Source organism: Vicugna pacos, chromosome 30 (assembly GCF_048564905.1).
Source record: "Vicugna pacos chromosome 30, VicPac4, whole genome shotgun sequence".
In the NCBI taxonomy this organism is placed as follows: domain Eukaryota; kingdom Metazoa; phylum Chordata; class Mammalia; order Artiodactyla; family Camelidae; genus Vicugna; species Vicugna pacos.
In genome coordinates this window covers 2,688,777-2,707,500 of record NC_133016.1, presented here as the reverse complement: position 1 = coordinate 2,707,500, position 18,724 = coordinate 2,688,777, and the positions used below count along the sequence as shown (strand labels likewise).

Sequence of the window (18,724 nt, the reverse complement as noted above, 5' to 3'; positions counted from 1 at the left end):
ACCTGCGTGCGCCAGTGTCCACGCCTGGATGCGGACGGGAATAACAGGCTTTCCCCTGACCAACCTGGCGAGAGGCTAACGCAGTTAGCAAACGCAGGACACTTAAGATAGTGTCTGGTCCAGAGAAAGGATTCAATAAATATTACCTATTACTAGTCAATGACATTTTAATCCAAAGCATAATGCTGGTTGAGCAGATATTCTGTGGGTATGAGAAGTTTACTCAAGAGGAAGTAAATGATTTCTTTAAAAATAATAGTATATTATCAGTCGTCTCAAATAAATTTCTAGTGTGCTGAAAAAGGGCATTCTCTGCAAACATGAAACTCTAGTTTCTAACAACCTTCCTCCCTACCCCCTACAAAAGGGCATTCTCTTTGTCTGGGCAGAGCATTATCCCAGGATGCATTTCGTTCCAACTTGAGACTGGACTTCAGTGTTGTTGTGGCGAAAATACTTGTGATGGCAGTGGGCCCCTGACCCTCCTACAGAGCACAGACTTACACAAGCGTCCGTCTTGCCATTCAGGCCACGGGTGCATGGACTTGACATCTGTTAGCATCAAGCCCTGCTTTTCCCGGCGTCGCTTTGCCCTGCTGGCCTTCGCTTTCCGACGCGCTCCCACAGGGTAGCTCAGATGGTCTTCAGTGTGTGCTTTCCTTCGTTCTCCCTCTGAATCCTTTCTTTTCCCCCTTTCCTCAGTAACTTAAACGTGCCCAACATCTCTTTCCCAGAGGGCTCATGAGCAGAACCGTAACAGACCGGCTCGGGAAGAGGGAAACACGGAAACGCTGAGAAGGCAGGAGCTGAGGGTCTGCGTTGCCTTCCGATGGTCTGACAGAGAAAGGATTTCTAGGGGAACAGCTGGAATGGAATTTGTTTCTGCTGCTCCACAGATGAACCTTTTATCTTAAAACCTTTTCCTAGAAATTGTCGATACTTGTAGGTCCTCCAAGACTCCCACCTGCAGGCAGAGCTTCTGGAGACGTGGTCTTGGGGATGACTGGGGGCACCACACACAGACTTCCAGAAGAAATCAAGGAGGAAGTGGCTTTAGACTAACCAGGAATCGGTGTTTACATGAGATTTCTGAGAAGGAAGATAATGACGAGTGTATGGGCCCCGCGTCCCCCCTAATGACGTGGGGCGTCACTGCAGCCCCTGCTTTGGATCTCAGGGAAAAATAATGGGAAAATGCTCGAGGCTGGAGCCCAGGCTGTGGCTCAGCCCCTCTCCCATGTCTGTAGCCCGGGGACTGCGTCTCCAGCCTCACTGCAGGATGCAAATGAAGAGTGAAATCCATCCACCTGCTGAATTCACTTCTCCGGGTGCCCCAGGCTCGCCAGGCCCGCAGTCTGCCTGCGTCCCGTCTCCAGGTGCTCAATAATGCAGCAGGATTTAGCTGCACCAAAGTGTCACCTGTCTAGGTGAGTCGTGCTGGTGTCTATCTGAAGTGACAGCCATCTTTGAGCACCGGCATCGTTAACTGACTCCTCTCTCATCATTCACGTGGGGAAGGTAACATTTTCGACAAGGTGGTTTCCGTTCCCTGGTGTGTTTCCTGCCCCCTCCCTCCCCCATCCCCCCCCCTTAGTGCACCTGATCAAAACATCATCGCGGGCAAAGGTTTCTCCTCCGAATTAAATGAGCCCAACCAGCCTGGAAATTTTCACGACGAAAGCAAGTGAAATGCGGATGCACAAAGTTAATGAATCTGGTAACGGAGAGAACGTTATTGAGCCTGGATAATGCGGTCTAGGGACGTTCGTCCTCCTCCCGCTTCCGGTAAAGAATGCGGAGAAGTCAGCGATGTGGCATGGTGCTCGCGTCTGTCCCACCCCATCACGGTCATTTGTGTAAGTAATGGAAACAGGTTAAATACTTCCATTCGAATGTTGCCAGCAGGGGTGGAAATGAACATTTCAATGAAATCATCTCGACAGAGCGGAGCGGGGAGGGGCCTGGACGGATTCCTCTCCACTCCCGTTGGTGACGGGAGCCCTAATGAGAAAGCCCGGACGCGTAGTTCATCGGCCGGAAGAGGAGGAACAAGTAGATCCGGGAGGTCAGAATCCCGGCGCCGCGGCCCCCGCGGCCTCTGCGGGCGACAGGCTCCGTGCTCCCTGGCGATGGGGGGTGGGCGGCGAGGAGGGGCAGGCGCTCTTCTCCTCCTTGATGGGCCGCTGGCCAGGGGGACCTTCAGCTGGGAGAGCCCAGGCTGGCCTCAGGACATCTCTTAGAACCCTGTCTGGAACACTCGGACGGAGGGAGGAGAGCCTGCCTTCTAATTTTCCTGTGATTATAAACGATCCACTTTTAGAATCGCCTTCTCTGCCGGAAGAGTCATTTTACTCCCTTCCTTGTCCCCCTGAAGAAGAACCGTTTTGTTGGTTGAAACGTCTTCCCCAGTTGGAACTCCGTTCCTTTCCGCTGGGCGGCGCGGCCCTGACACCCTCTTCGGGCAGAGTCAGGCCTTCCTGCAGGAGGATGCGTGTGTGTGTACGCCGGGGTCCTGTACCGCCCTTGGGAATCGCGGGCATGGATGTGGAGTATTCAGCAGGTTTTCCTACTGAAATGCACGTGGTATTCTCTGGTATCACCACCTTCGTCCTGTCTGGACGATCTGACTTAAAATCCGAGCGAGTTAAAATGGAAACATCTAGTTCGCCAGCCTGTTAGATTAAATGCCAATACCTGAATGATTCCAGATACTGAAATTGTGGAGCATGGCAAGCCCTGACGTCTTTCCCTGCGAGCGCTCGGCTTTCCGTTTCCATCCGGGCGCTTTGTGGTCCGGGGGGCGCGGGCAGGGGGTGTGCTGGCCCCACTGCGGGCGCGCGCCTCTCCAGGACCCAGGGCGGCGCGGCTCGGTTCTGAGCTCACTTGGAGAAGCAGAGCGTGTCTGGGGGAAAGCCTTTCTTCTGTGGTTGCTTCTGCTCTCTCAGGAAGGCACTCACACTTATGTTCTGTCCGAGGAACAACGGTGACGAGGAGGCAGAGTTCTGGAACGTTCTTCTCTGATAGAATAGACAACAAGGTGGTTCAGGAAAACACCCTTATTTTGCACATAATTGGGGTGCAGAGGAAGACACAGCTTGGGGCTGGGGAATACAAACCTAATTGCTCAGAGCCAGTGCTCTCGAGACTCTAGGGGATTTGGAACTTTACTACATTTGGCCATTTCTAAACAAGCACAGGTGTCACTCCTCATCCGTCTCAAAGTGACTGTCAAACAGCAGATCGTGGCGTCTTTGAAGAAACAGAGGTGTCAAAAAAGCTGGGCTGCGATTTGAGAAATAGAATCTTTATCCCATGTGCTGAAGGTAAGATGTGTGTGCCTCGTCATAGAATTCCAATTTGAGATGAAAGTATGTTTTCAGACAGTATGTGGGCGCCTGCGGCGTGGAGCGCCGGGGCCCCCGAGGGTGGCGTCGGAGGCAGCCGAGCAGGCACCTCGAACGTTGCCGTTGGTCCGCTTGCATCTGAAGGCACGGGGTTTCGTGTTGCTCAAGATGACAGCACATCTTTAGGGACACTTTGGCATCCAGGAGGCACATTTTATGACAAAAAATATCAGCAAGATTTAATTTTTTTGAAAACATTAAGTCTAACCATAAGACCCCACTGTCTCAGAGAAAGACAAATATGTGATATTACTTATATGTGGAATCTTAAAAAGTGACACAAGTGAACTTATTTACAAAACAGAAAGAGACTCACAGACACAGAAAACAAACTTATGGGGAAAGGGGGACGGAGGGGGGAGGGAGGGATAAATTGGGAGTCTGAGATTGGCAGATACAAACTACTATGTACAGAACAGACAAACAACGAGGTCCTACTGTGCAGCACAGGGAACTGTAGTCAGTGGTGTGTAGTAACCTGTAATGAAAAAGAATCTATATATGTGTAGCTGAATCACTACACCGTACACCAGAGACCAACACAACATTGTGAATCAGCTAGACTTCAATTTAAAAAATGAGAAAAAAAATAATACTGACCAGTAAAAAAAGAAAGACGCAGTTGTCTCATTGTCATTTGGGAGTGATGGGGCCTACGTATTCTGCATTTTGTGTTCTCACACCTGCACACACTCACACACCCACGTGTGCCCACACATGCACGCACGCATGTGGAGCCTGGTGGTTCCTTCTCGCCTTTCTTGCGGTGCCGGCATGTGCGGCCGCCCTGCGGGTCCTCCCACGGGCCCTGTCACCCTCCACACCGCGTGCCGGGCTCGGGAGGGCGGGTTGGTGGTGGGGGAGTGATGGCAAGGCTGTTTTGACACAAAAAGAAATAGCAGAAATGGTGATTGGGAGTCTTTGTTTTATTTGATGGGGAGGAATGTCATTTATTTCGGGGAGGAATTGTAAAAGGAGAATTTTATCCTGCAGTTACCATCCTCAAGCTTACTCATTCATCAGATTTCCAAGGGGTGGGGTGGGTGATGGCAGAGGGAAGCCGACAGTGCGTGGTGGGGGGGGGGGGAGGGGGAGGGTTTTAGGGGAGAAAATGCGGCAGCACTGAGTCGAGTCTGTTTCCTGTGATTCAGTTGCTGCTCACATCCAGATCTTTTAGGCTCAAAAACCTGTATTCATTCACCCCCTGAAGTATATTGTTCTCAAGGCTTCATCACTAGAAATACAAATTTCTACAAAGATTTTCATGTATTTTAGTACATCTGTACCCGTATGAATTTTTAGAAAATTGTAGCTTATGATGAAAACAAAAGGTCCTGACAAGTAACGCCTGTCGAAGCTCAGGTGTTTTTATGTCCCTCCCTGTCTCTGCGTCTGTCTGTCCGTATCTCTCTGCCTCTGCAGAGGCAACATTTTTAAAAAAGCATCCAGGGAGCAGTTATGAGAATTCACTGATAACACTGAAAACAAACCCGATCGTTATGCTACAAGAATGATGCTTTCTGATCTGAGAGCGTGGCTGCCACTGACTCAGGCGCTGTTGTTGTTATGGGGGGGGGGTTCAGAAAGTCAGGTGTGTGTGACCTTGTATTAAGCGTTCCAGGTTTTGAAGATAATAATTCTCCCGACTTGTGTTAATGGTCGACATGTCGCCGATACCTGCAGGTGTGTGCCCTGCCCTAGTCACATCCACACCCCAGTCCCCCAAGACTTGATGTTCCCGTCTCTCCTCTTTTATCCTGTACATTTATGAGACTAGGATGCTGGATTTGAAGATGGAGACGCATGTCTGCGATGGAAGCCCCGCGGGGGTGCTCAGAGAGCCTGAACGTCCCCTTCTGCCCTGGTCCCTCCCTTCTGTGCTCGGAGGCCCCTGGGAAGGCCTGCAGAAATTCACTCCTCTCCGCTGAACTGTTGAACTGCGTGCGCAGTGGTCCCGGGGAGGAGGTCTGGGGACGCTCAAGCCTGGTGCTTGCGATGGCTCACGTGGTGGTGTGTCATCAGAGGGGGAGTGCGGCTTCTGCTGAGCTACATTTTTTGTTGTTTCAGCCGTTGGCAGAGGTAGTTCATGCCAGGGCCTCCCCTCTAAATGTCCTCCGTCAGGGGGAATTCTACTCCGTCTGATGAAAGTCTTTTCTCGTTTCATGGGGTAGATGTTACCAGGTCGGAACCTGGTGTTTTGGACCTAATTTGCTAATATTTGGTTTGCAGACCAGACCCATCAGACTGACGTGGCGCCCCTCCTCAAATGGGAAGGCAGTAACCAAAAACGCGGATTTCCCCGGGCTGGGCACCGGCCGTGCACGTCTTGGGGATGGCTGGCTTTTTAATTTGTGGAACAAGAGAACGTTTGCCCTGTACATTAACATGCAGTCCGTTAACAGCTGTGTGTTTTCTAGGCTGGTACAAGGCTTTGCTTCTTGTTCTTCTCCCTCTCAGTTTAACTTCCCTTTAAATTTTTCAAGATTCTCATGTATTTTTTTCTCTTCTTTTTCCTCCCGATGTGGCTGAAAATCACAGAAAGTTTTTGGTCTTTTTAATTGAGGATTAAGCGCTCATTCATGCTTTCCCACTTGTTAAATTACATTGTTGCAACTGCAACAAACTCCTGACAGAAGATTAATCCCTGATGTGCTACTGGGAGGAGCAGGAGGGCCCGGAAACCAGGCTGCTTCTTCCTCACTTAACCTGAAATTGAATTCTGGGGCAGGGAGGAGAGGAGGACATTCCATTTATTTTAAGGAAGTTACCTGTGGATTTCTAATTAAAAGTAGAATTGGGTAAAAACCGTAGGCCATTTTATTTACAGACTCCACAGTTCTAAAAAAAACGGCCTCTGTTGGGTAAAGGAATAATCGTTATCAGTCAGATGGTTTAGCAAACCGGTACATCAGCACCTGGCTCCGGACAACCAGAATTTGCCAAAGTGATAGAAAAACGCTTGCTCCTTTCACATCAGCGCAGAAAGTGGCCTTTCTGATTTGCTTGGCAGAGTGTGAACCGCCCCACAAAAAAATCAGAACTTCGGTTGGTAAATTAACATCTATCCCGCTTGGATTTTAATGCCCTTTCAGAGTAGGAAGGAATGAGCTCTGCCCTGGATCTACTTTCTCTGCATTTTTTATTCCCCCGCATGTGCTAACTTTCATCAGAACCACTTGCTGCCTCTGTCACAGAGGTGAAGTTAACTTTGCAAGGGATCAACGATAAACCTGGAAGACAGTGCGTTTTGCGAGAATTTTACAATGAATTGGAGCTGTACGTGGATCACTTAGGTGTGTGTAAGCCCCCTTTGTGAACTGGCCCCTTGGAGTAAATATATGTTGATATAATGGCCATCTGTTCATGATATCACGTTTGCCGGTCTGAAACCTCGTTCGCTGTAGATCAGCACGTAACTTGGTGCGATTGTAGAGTTTCACCAGGTGGCAAGACAATAGCCAAGCTGGATGTTGACTGTAAGCCGGTACCCGAGCAGGGACCGAAGGCCTGTGTTTATCCTTGTCATTTGTAAGTTTCCATTTGCCTTAGTCACAGCTCGCCCTCACTTAATGCCTGCTAATGAGGAAAAGAGAGCTTGGAGAAACCAAGCTTCCCGGCCCGATTCTTGTCATGTATGTCCCCTCACCTCCCCCTGCCTCCCCCTCGCCTCCCCCTTGGCCCCGGGGACCTCTCCGTGTGCGTCCCACCTCCCCTCCTTGCTCTGTGCCCTGCGATGCACTTGTGATCAAGGGAACCGCAGGAGGGCAGAGGCAGGCACCCCAGTGACGGAGGAGTTAAGGAGCTAACTTCCCCAATTATCTGTTGATCCCCATCTACACAGCGGCGGAGGTTAGGGACGGGGACCACCTTCACAGGGGCGAGGGCGTGTTCTCTTGCTCTCTTGTCCCCATGTGCGTGATGGAAGCGATGGCTTGTGGGTCCTGGGGCTGAGCTGGGTGCCCTCGGATGGCTGTGGGCTGCCTTTTCCATGGATACTTCCCACGGCCCCTAAAGACACCAGCTGTTGGGAAACCTGAGGCCCCGAGGACTGAGTGAGTGGGTGTGGGGTGCGGGGGTCACCAGGTCTCCATAAGTCTGTCCCTTTTGTCTGTCCTCTGGTCACAATAATGACAGTGGTCCTTCCTTCAACAGGGAACCACTACAATGGCTCCATCGCCTGGACCCCACGGGGATGAGCAGGTGGAATCTCATCCTCCTCCCACCCCCACACACACCTGGGGTCACTCCTTCACTTGCTGTGAGGGGCGGAGTACCTTGGGGGGGGCGTGTCTGGAAAAGCAGTGTGGCCCCGACCTCCCTGATACCCACATAGCAAAACCAAAGGACCCCCTCCTGGCCTAGCACTGAGGTCAGGAGCCCAGGGGTCTTGTTTCCAGGCACAATGGGGTCTGGTCTGCGAATTTCCACCTGCACAGCCCTTGTCCTGTGAGACCCAGCCTTTCCTCCTGCACCGGGTCCAAACTCTTCAAATGAAACCCAGTAGATTCTGGATCCTTCTGAGGGGTCTGGTTCCAGGACGCACACATGCTCCATCTGAGCCCAGTTTTGGAAGGTGAGAGCGGTGGTGGGTGGCCAGGAGGGGGCTTGGGCATCACTTTAAGGGAATCCCTTGCTTCCATTAGCATCCGTGGCCATCTCATCGTCTGCGTCCTCACGTGGCCATGAGGCTGAAGAGTAGGGTGACAAGGACCAGCACATGGCCTGAAGGCCACTAGAACGGGTGGGATGTGCTTGTGGGACACCTAGGGAGGTGGGTGTGCTTCCTTCCAAAGGTGATTTTACCAGGCCCAGTTCATCCAAGGAGGAAAGCTACTCTGGGGTCAGAAGGGTGTCCGGGTGGGGACACAGGACAGACGGCACCCCCGTTGCTCCCTGGGTCTGTGTTTCTTCCTACCCCTTGTAGATGAAAGTTGAAGAATTAATTTCTAACTAATATACATAAAATAGATAAACAACAAGTTTATACTGTATAGTACAGGAAACTATATTCAATATCTTATAGTAATTTATGATGAAAAAGAATATGAAAACAAATATATGTATGTTCCTATATGACTGAAGCACTGTGCTGTACACCAGAAACTGACACAACACTGTAAACTGACTATACTTCAATAAAATATATATACAAAAAATAAAGAATTTTAAAAAAAATTTAAATTTTAAAATAGCTACAGTGGGCTGAAAGTATATGATTCTAGTAAAACAGCCAGAGAGTGTCGGCTTATCAGGACGGATGCCGTGGAACCGAGCATGACAAGACAGACACCCTGGAAGTCTCAGCAGGGGCGGGGCCGTGCTGGCGGGAGGCTGAAGCGATGGAGCTCCTGAGCCTGGAGCTGGTGGTTTGAGGGTCTCAGGAGGAGCCTGCCACCTGCTTCCCTGTCTGCAGGGCCCGGCAGCCCCCTCCCCAGGGAGGACTGGGTGGAGATCGGGCTGGGGGGTTGCTAAGAATGCAGGAGCAGGGGTGAGAGGAGGATGGAGGGGGCCGATGTGGGGGTCAGACCGTCAGCCCCCAAAATCCCTGCTACAGGAGCCCAATTACCATCTGCACCCCTTCCTTGTTCTCCCTGCCTGTCACTTTTTAACATCAAAAAAAAAATCTAAAAATAAACAAAGCCTTTCCCACACTCCCACCCCCTTCCCGGCCCCCTAATTCCAGGCATCTAGCTAGTGGCTGTTTTCCAGCTATTTTATTCCAGAAAGGGTGTGAAATGGCTCATCCATGTTTGTTGAACGGAAAACACTGAAGAAGATTTTGAAAAAAGAGTTTTATCAACAGCACTTCAGTCAACAAACCCATAGACTCATTATCTGGAAGGAAAGGATTATTTCCATTATATGGTGAATAGGTTTGTCTTCTGCCTTTTCCATTTAATGACTGTCCCTTGGTCACTGAGACATAGTTTTTAGTGCTTGAATAATATTGCATCATAGGAATAAACTACAAATCACTTAACTACCAATTATTGTTGAGGATTTAGACGGTGGCAGATGTGGTGCGGAGTCATGCCATGACGACGTCGTCCCTGTATTTCTGTGTTTCATACCCTCTTCTGTGGCTGTCCTTCCAGAAGTCAAATGACTGGGCCAAGGGGTGTCAACATTTAAACATTTCTCTCCTTTTACTCTTTCCTTGTTGAGATTCTCTCATTTGTAACAGCATGACAGACACATGAGACATGTCCTAACTACTGATTCAGAGTTACTTTGGGTTATGAATTCATTCATAAGCATTTTCTGGAGGTGTTTGCTGGCGCTGAGGTGCTAACAAGGCGAGAGAAAGAAACGTGGTCCCGACGGTGGACTGACCTCGCTCCAGCTGGACTCAGGTGGCCCGAATTTGAATCCCGAGTCCATTGTCTGTTTCCTGTGTGACCTTAGGGAAGTTGGTCAACTTCCCCAAGACTCAGTTTTCTCATCTGCCAAATGGGCGTTTCAAGGATGCTACCTTGAAGGGCTGTGAGGGTTGAAATGAGATAAAGAAATGAAAATGTCCGGCCTGAGTTGGGGCACGGGGTGGCGCAGAGCAGTTTGGTTGAAGGAGAGAGCTCAGACTACGAGGACAGACAGGTAAACATCTCTTGTGTCTGCAGGGAATGGTGGACCTGAGAGGGGATTAAGGGGCATCAGCAGCGAGATGACATCTGAGCTGCCCCTGAAGGACCAGCAGCATCCCCAGGGGAGAGCGGGGTTTGGGGAGGAGCTGCCTGGCACGGGGGTGGGGGGATACCGGGGGCTGGACAGGTGGCAGGAGGGAGGGGTCCACATGGGGATTTGTACCCCCTGTGGAGGTTGTGGACTTGAACAAAGATATTAGCCCAGGGATGGCTTCCAGCGGAACCTCTGGGCCAGCGCAGAAGAGGAACACGGCAAGACGGGGGCAGGGAAAGGAGGCCCAGCTGGAAGGCTGCTGCAGCCTCTGGTGAGAGGCGTGGGGGTCCGAATTAGGGCTGAGCTGGCTCTAGACGGGGTTGCTCTGGGGGTGCTGTCGATGCCAGTAGTAACCGTTGCCCTGCGTCTGTGGGCCTGTTCGTCTATGAGAGGCGTTTCAGCTCGGCCGGGGGACCCTGGGTGCAGACTGGACTACGTCGGGAGGAGGACAGGCCCAGGACTGATCAGCCGGGTCCAAGGACACTCCACTCTGCTGGGACACAGGCATGCACTCGGGCGATGCCAGCCAAGTCGTGTCCGTGCCGCTGCACGCCCTGAGGTGAGGACTGTGGGGACCAAACACACCCTGGAGGAAAGGCAGCAAGTCCCCTCTCTGTGTTTCCACAGCAAGATGGGGGCGGTCTGTTTGTTCAGCATGCACGGACAGGGGCCTGCCGCGGGCGGACGGGGGCCCTGGTTTTAGCCCATTGAGGGGGCTGGACCAGCCGATGGACAGCTGCCGCCCGGACAGGGGATGCCGGTAACCGGCCCACAGTGACGGGCTCCCCAGCCGAGCCAAACTGGTCCAGATAACACATTTCCTTTCAGTCAGTCGCTGGGCCTGGGTCTTCTTTTCATAAAGATGGCTCTACTAAGTCTAACAGACACCCCGTACCTGTGGTCCTGGAATGCGGCAGTGCCGGGGGGCCTGGGGCCGGAGCGGCCCTTGGGACAGCTTGGAGTCAGGCCAGCACCCCGGGGCCTGGCGCCTCCGGCTTCAAACGGGCTCTGCCCAGGACGCCCCGTAGCCTAAGTGTCACCATCAGAGTCCAGAGGTGGGCCTTGTGGCCAGAGCCATTGCCAGGCACGCAGGGCTCGCTCAAAGGTGGTGCGAGTGGCCGGTGCTTCTCCAGTGGGACCCTCGGACTGGGGATCCCAGCCGGGAGCCCTCGAGACCCGGGCCCGTCGCCAGCCTTTAGTGGTCACGGAGGAAACGGAGACGTGCCTGAGCGCGGCCCTCGGTCTCCACAGCCTCACCTAGCGCGGCGCCCGGGCCGCGCGCAAACCCGCTGTCTCCCGCTGTGGGTTATTCTTCACGCCTGCAGCGCGGGACGAGTGGCCTGGAGCTCCCGGACTTGTCGGTGGACTGGAGATCAGCCTTCAGCTGGGAGCAGACAGGGCACTCATCCTGGGGTCCCCCGGCGCCGCCGCTGCTGGGCGTGGGGGCGGCCGCGTGCGGGGAGGCAGGCGGGGCAGGGCTTCCGGGGGGCCCAGCTGAACGGCTGTCGCTCGCCAACTGTGCCTGCGAGCGTGCGCTTGGGCTCACGGGTGGTCGGGCCTGCGCCCAGGAGCGCCTGGAGCCCTCGGTGTGCGGCTGCTGACACTCATGTGGCGCCCGTGGGCCACCACCTCCTTCTCTGTCTCTCCATCACCGTCTCTGAAAATGCGGGCTCTCTGCCACCTTCCCTCAGGGTCTGGCTCTGATAATGTGATAATGAGTGAGTCTATTTAATGAGACACCCTCTCCGGTCATATCAGTGCATTTTAATAGGGCCTTTCTGAAAGTATCTTAACCCCGAATTTCCCAGGTAGTTAATGGAACACTACTTGTTCCCTCAAGAAAAAAAAAAGTACGTTGGGCAAATCAGTTAAGAGGTGCAGGCATTTATGTCCCCTTAGGATCTGACAAGATCTGTCACATATTAAAGGATCAAAACTGTCCTGCAGTAAAAAGTCAGATTCCATGCAGTGATTTACACGCCCTCCGACCCCCCTGTTCTTGGGAGTCACTATCCTGAGCTGCTTCTGGGAAAGGCTCCCTGAGAGGCCACCTGCTGTGCAGAGGGGCCCACAGGAGCCTCCTGTAGCGTATCCTATTGGTCTTGTTAAGGTTAGAAAAAATTTTTATTGTGCTAAAGTATTTATACCACACAGGTTACAATTTTAACCATTTGTAAGTGCACAGGTTGGTGGTTTTAAGTATATTCATGGGGTCATGCAACCATCCCCGCCATCTGTCCCCTGAACTTTTCATCTTCGCAGATTGAAACTCTGAACCCGTGAGACACCAGCTTTCCACCCTGCCCTCTGCCCCAGCCCCTGGAAGCCACTGTTCCACTTCCTGTCTCTGTGTCTGACCGCTCTAGGCATCTCATATAAGGGGGCTCCCACGGTATCGGACCTTTTGTGTCTGGCTTATTTCATGAGCATCGTATCCTCAAGTTCGTCCACGTTGAAGTATGTGCCAGTTTCCTTCCTTTTAAAGGCTGAATAATACTTCCTTGTGTGTAGAACCGCATTTTGTTCATCCATCCGTCCAGTGATGGATATCTGGGTTGTCGCCACCTTTTGGCTCTTGTGAGTAATGCCGCTTTGTCCGACCGTGGCTCTCTGACACCCGTCTGGGGTCCCCTGCGGGTGACTCTGCTCCGTCTGGGCTGGTGGTGCTTTGTTGCCTTCTCCTTTTCAGTGGAGACCAGAATATTTTTATCCCTTGGCATTGAAGAGCATTTTTATTTATGGAAACCAGATAGCACTGTGTGTGGAGTATCTTGTCCTAGAAGTTGACAACCAGGTGCCCTCTGATCGGGAGGCATGTGGGACTCGCCTGTCACTTAAGAAAGGAAGAGACTCGGGGTGTGGGGGCGGGGGAGGGCTCCTTCCCCTTCCCACCCACCCAGCCGTGGCGGCCAAGCCGATGTCTTTAGAAGGAGCAGATCCTGCCCTCCTGCTGAAATGTATTCACTTGGGTGGGGGGGAGACTGTCTTGGCTGAAACCTAACTCCTGCCGCCAGGTTGCCGAGTGGGTGGATGTGCAGAGGTGGGGGTGGCCTTGTAGCCTGGGGGCTCGGCTGAGAAACGTCTTTTTAAAGACCATCTAACTGCTGGGGAGGCCGCGTCCTTGGAACTGATTTACTTCTCCTCATTGTGTTTCATTTTTCTCCCCTAGCTTATGTTCCCGAGGAAGAACTGAAGGCAGCAGAAATAGATGAGGAAAGCGTGGAGGAGGATGGGCTGCCCCTGGACATTCCAGACAGCGACTACGTGTGCAATGAGGAAACGGAGATCAAGGAGGCCCAGAGCTACCAGAACTCCCCCGTCAGCACAGCCACCAATCAGGACGCCGGCTACGGGTCACCTTTCAGTGAGAATAGCGACCAGCTGGCTCATTTCAAAAGCTCTTCCTCCCGAGAAGAGAAAGAGGAGCCCCAGGGTCCAGAGAGCGTCTCCTACCCGCAGGACAGCTTGGCACAAATCAAGGCTGTGTATGCAAACTTGTTCTCCGAGTCCTGCTGGTCCAGCTTAGCCCTGGATTTGAAGAAGTCCAGTTCCGCCACCAGCAACAGCGATGCTGGCCAGAAGGAGAGTGCCACTCCCGCCCCCACGCCCCCCACCAGTACCGCGGGGACCACTGGGACCACCGCCAGCACCCCCAGCTCCGGCGCCGGCTCCAGCACCAGCACCAGCACCGGCGGCGGCGGCTCGGGGTACGACTGGCATCAGGCCGCCCTGGCCAAGACGCTGCAGCAGACGTCTTCCTATGGGCTGCTCCCTGAGCCCAGCCTCTTCAGCACCGTGCAGCTCTACCGGCAGAACAACAAACTGTACGGCTCCGTGTTCACCGGTGCCAGCAAGTTCCGGTGCAAAGACTGCAGCGCCGCATATGACACGCTGGTGGAGCTGACGGTGCACATGAACGAGACGGGCCACTACCGCGACGACAACCGGGACAAGGACTCCGAGAAGACCAAGCGGTGGTCCAAGCCCAGGAAGCGCTCCCTGATGGAGATGGAAGGGAAGGAGGATGCCCAGAAGGTGCTCAAGTGCATGTACTGCGGCCACTCCTTCGAGTCTCTGCAGGACCTGAGCGTCCACATGATCAAGACAAAGCATTACCAGAAAGTGCCTCTCAAGGAGCCGGTGCCAGCCATCACCAAGCTGGTCCCTTCCACCAAAAAGCGAGCGCTTCAGGACCTGGCCTCGCCCTGCTCCCCGGAGCCGGCAGGGGTGGCGGCCGAAGCCGCGCTGAGCGAGTCGGCCAAGGACCAGAAGACGGCCAACCCTTACGTGACGCCCAACAACCGCTACGGCTACCAGAACGGCGCCAGCTACACCTGGCAATTCGAGGCCCGCAAGGCGCAGATCCTCAAGTGCATGGAGTGCGGCAGCTCCCACGACACCCTGCAGCAGCTCACCGCCCACATGATGGTCACCGGGCACTTCCTGAAAGTGACCACCTCTGCTTCCAAGAAAGGGAAGCAGCTGGTACTGGACCCCGTGGTGGAGGAGAAGATCCAGTCCATCCCGCTGCCCCCGACCACGCACACCCGGCTCCCCGCCGCCCATGTCAAGAAGCAGCCTGACTCGCCTGCGGGGTCCACCCCCTCGGAGGAGAAGAAGGAGCCCGAGAAGGAGAAGGCGCCGGCGGCCGGGGACGCTGACAAGAAGATCAAGGAGGAGGGCGAGGACCCCCCCGAGAAGTTCGAGCCCACCACCCTCTACCAGTATCTCCGCGAGGAGGACCTGGACGACAGCCCCAAGGGCGGGGTGGACATCCTGAAGTCCCTGGAGAACACGGTCTCCACGGCCATCAGCAAAGCCCAGAACGGTGCGCCCTCGTGGGGCGGCTACCCCAGCATCCACGCCGCCTACCAGCTGCCGGGCACCGTGAAGCCGCTGCCGGCCGTGCAGAGCGTGCAGGTGCAGCCATCCTACGCCAGCAGCGTGAAGTCGCTGTCCTCGGAGCACGGCGCGCTCCTGCACTCCCCGGGCAGCCTCACGCCGCCCCCCCACAAGAGCAACGTGTCGGCCATGGAGGAGCTGGTGGAGAAGGTCACGGGCAAGGTCGTCGTGAAGAAGGAGGAGAGGCTGGCGGAGAGGAAGGGCTCGCCAGCCAAGGCGGCGTCCCCGGTGGCCAAGGCCGCGTCCCCGGTGGCCAAGGAGAATAAAGACTTCCCCAGAACCGAGGAGCTCGGCGGTGGTGGCGGCACCAAACCCCAGCAAAAGAAGGGCCCCGAAGCCGACGCGGGAAAGGCCAAAAAGGAGGGTGTGGTGGACGCCCACACCCCAAACGGCACGGAGCCTCTCAAGGCCAAAGTCACCAACGGCTGTAACACCCTGGGGATCATCACGGACCACTCGCCCGAGCCCTCCCTCATCAGCCCGCTGAGCGCCCTGCAGTCCATCATGAACACCCACCTGGGCAAAGTGTCCAGGCCCGTGAGCCCCTCGCTGGACCCGCTGGCCATGCTGTACAAAATCAGCACCAGCATGCTGGATAAGCCGGCCTACCCCGCCGCCCCCGCCAAGCAGCCCGGCTCCGCCGACCGCTTCTACTACGAGAACAGCGACCAGCCCATCGACCTGACCAAGGCCAAGAGCAAGCCCCTGGTGTCAGGCGCGGCCGACGGCGTGGCGTCCCCGCTGCGGGAGAGCGCGCTCATGGACATCTCGGACATGGTGAAGAACCTCACTGGCCGGCTGACCCCCAAGTCCTCCACGCCCTCCACTGTGTCGGAGAAGTCGGACGCTGATGGCAGCAGCTTCGAGGAGGCGCTGGATGAGCTGTCGCCCGTCCACAAGAGGAAAGGACGGCAGTCCAACTGGAACCCCCAGCACCTGCTCATCCTGCAGGCCCAGTTCGCCTCGAGCCTGCGGGAGACCCCCGAGGGTAAGTACATCATGTCGGACCTGGGCCCCCAGGAGCGGGTGCACATCTCCAAGTTCACCGGGCTCTCCATGACCACCATCAGCCACTGGCTGGCCAATGTCAAGTACCAGCTGCGGAGGACAGGGGGGACCAAGTTCCTGAAGAATCTGGACACAGGGCATCCTGTTTTCTTTTGCAACGATTGTGCCTCTCAGTTCAGAACTGCTTCCACGTACATAAATCACCTAGAGACGCACTTAGGCTTCAGCTTGAAGGATCTCTCCAAGCTGCCGCTCAGTCAGCTTCAAGAACAGCAGAATGTTCCAAAAGTCCTGGCCAACAAAGCTCTGGGCCCGGTGGGGGCTGCCGAGGACGACCTGGGCTCCACATTCCAGTGTAAGCTCTGCAACCGGACTTTCGCGAGCAAGCACGCAGTCAAACTGCACCTCAGCAAGACCCACGGCAAGTCCCCCGAGGACCACCTGATCTACGTGACCGAGCTGGAGAAACAGTAGCGCCGGGTCCGCGCCGGGTCCGCGCCCACGGCCCATGGCTCATTGCACTAAACGTCGACGTCCTGCACTAGGCCCGGCCTGAGCCTCCGAAATCAGCCTGCCCTTCGTTGCCGCCTGCCTGTCTGGACCTTGGTTTTTCTTACACGTATTTTGTAGTTATATTTATATGCTCTTCGTCCAGTCGTGCACGCCCCTTTTCTTTTTCCCGTGAGTCAAAGTCTGACCTTTTTTTTCAACATCCACCCTTGATGTGTAGTTCTCTTTTGTAGGAAATAGTGGGGCACACCACTCGGAGACATTGATTTAGCGGGAAAGAAAGACACCAATCACAGTGATAAAAGACATCCTAAAATTACAAAGTTGCCATGACAGTAAAGGTCATAGAACCGCCTAGTGTCAAATTTAACCCTTTGAGGACTGTAATCGCATTTCTGTGCCTTTCACTCAAAAGAAAAAAAAAGGAAAGAAAAAAAAGGCTTAAAGGCATTTCATTCAGATCAAAAGCTGTGTCAGACACAAAACTTATTTAATAATTAAAAAACGAGCTTTTATATGCAGAACTGGTTTGCGGAGGAAGCATGCATGCAGCTGTTGGAAGATAGAAAGTTGTCTAGGACTTGGGGGTTAGGAAGCCACAACTTCACACGTTTAAAACAAAAACAAAAAGCAAAACAAAACAAAAACTAACAACAACAGCAAACACCCCAGTTGCCACTATGCCCAAACCCTCTGGATGCTGAAAAATGCCACTTTTGGCAAAAAAAAAGAAAAAAAAAAGTATGCAAGCTATTATTTAAAAATGTGTAAAAATGCTCTTTCTTTTTTCCTGTAAAATACTGCGGTTTATAGTTATTTACAAATGTAAGCTTTGGTACAAGCTGACCTTTCTATATGCGTGCTGCATTGGTAAATGAAAAAAAGTGGGGCAAATGTTGGAGTCCTTTCCTTGTAAATTGCAGGCATCAGCTTAAAAACTCCTGTATGTTACTTCTCGTACCATTTTAATCTATTCAGCTTTCTTTGTACCTTCTGGCTGTATGCTTTCTCTTTTAACTTTTTATATTGTCATTTTATATTAAATTTCTGTGTATATAATGTAAAACCACAATTTTTGAATAAAATTTAGTTCCTGCAGCTTGATTTAAATAGAGAAATTTTACTACCAACCACCTGCATCTTTCCAGATGCATGTATATCAGACGAAAATAAATACGTGAAAACAAAGCAAGCAGTGCACTGTTAATTATACATTTTGACATCCCATCATTAATATTGTACAGTACCTTTTGGTTCACACAGTTAAACCCACTGTTTCCTCAAGTGTAAAATAAACCCACATGCAGTTCTTGATTTACCAGATTGTCACGTCGTTATTTTTGCCTTTGAGGTGTTATTTCAGTAACGAGAGTTGTCGCTTATGCGATCAACCAACAGAGATTCTATTCAGAATCATCCCTTTGTGATGTGTGTACTGACACGCCTCGTTCAGATAGTGTTGGACCTTTCAAAATGATAAGTAAAATTTTTTAACTCCGCTGGGTGCCGCCGGATCACTGAGTGTAGCCGTTGGCTGGTTTGTACGTCAAGGGGCTGAGGTGCTTCTGTGGAAGAATCCTCATGTGCTGTTCTAAAATGGTCACAGTCATCCTTTGAGTGAATCCGGGACTTAGTGGTGGGGACCCGGGGCAGGTCTTACTCTCACAGAAGACCCTGGGGGCCTTGGAGCTGGTTCTGCGTTGACCCTAAGAGGAAAGCCTGGTTTCTGCACTTTTAAAAATGTAATTTTTATAAATTGAGCTGCCCTCTCCCCCAGTGTCGGGGGCCCGTCTGACTTGGTTGGGCTGCTCTGAGATACTGGGGGGCCCTGCTGGGGAGGCCCCTGGGGCTCCGGGCGGGTCAGCGTTGGGACCCCGGGTCCTAAAGTCCGGGGCTCTCTGTGCACTCTGGCCTCTTCGCCCCAGAAGTACTTGAGGACACGGGCAAGACACTTTCTTTTTCCACCTTTTGCTTAAATTTTCATAAAACAATTTCAAGGAAGCTTCAAACGTGCAGCGCTCTGTTCGGAAGCAGCTAAGCAGTTGTGCCGTTTCCATGATCTCCTTCCACGCGTGGGCGGGGAGGGTGGGTCCTCCTCCCTGAAGGATGCGGGAGGAGGAGGGCAGGGGACCACCTCAGCGACGCCGGCTGTGCCGAGGCCACAGAACGCAGGGCCGTGTGCTGCCGCCTCCTACTTTCAGGGCTACGGGGCTCTGCCCTCTAGG

At 53.2% G+C, this 18,724-nt stretch overlaps 1 protein-coding gene across 1 annotated transcript in view; it reads left to right on the top strand.

The window, feature by feature from the left end:
* TSHZ1 (teashirt zinc finger homeobox 1) overlaps window positions 1-17,817 on the top strand; it is a 71,977-nt gene extending 54,160 nt beyond the window's left edge. The window contains exon 2 of the mRNA XM_072952124.1: window positions 13,249-17,817. Coding sequence (XP_072808225.1) covers window positions 13,249-16,463 — 3,215 coding nt within the window. The 3' untranslated portion in view covers window positions 16,464-17,817. The remainder of the gene's footprint in view (window positions 1-13,248) is intronic.
* Window positions 17,818-18,724: the final 907 nt, after the last annotated feature.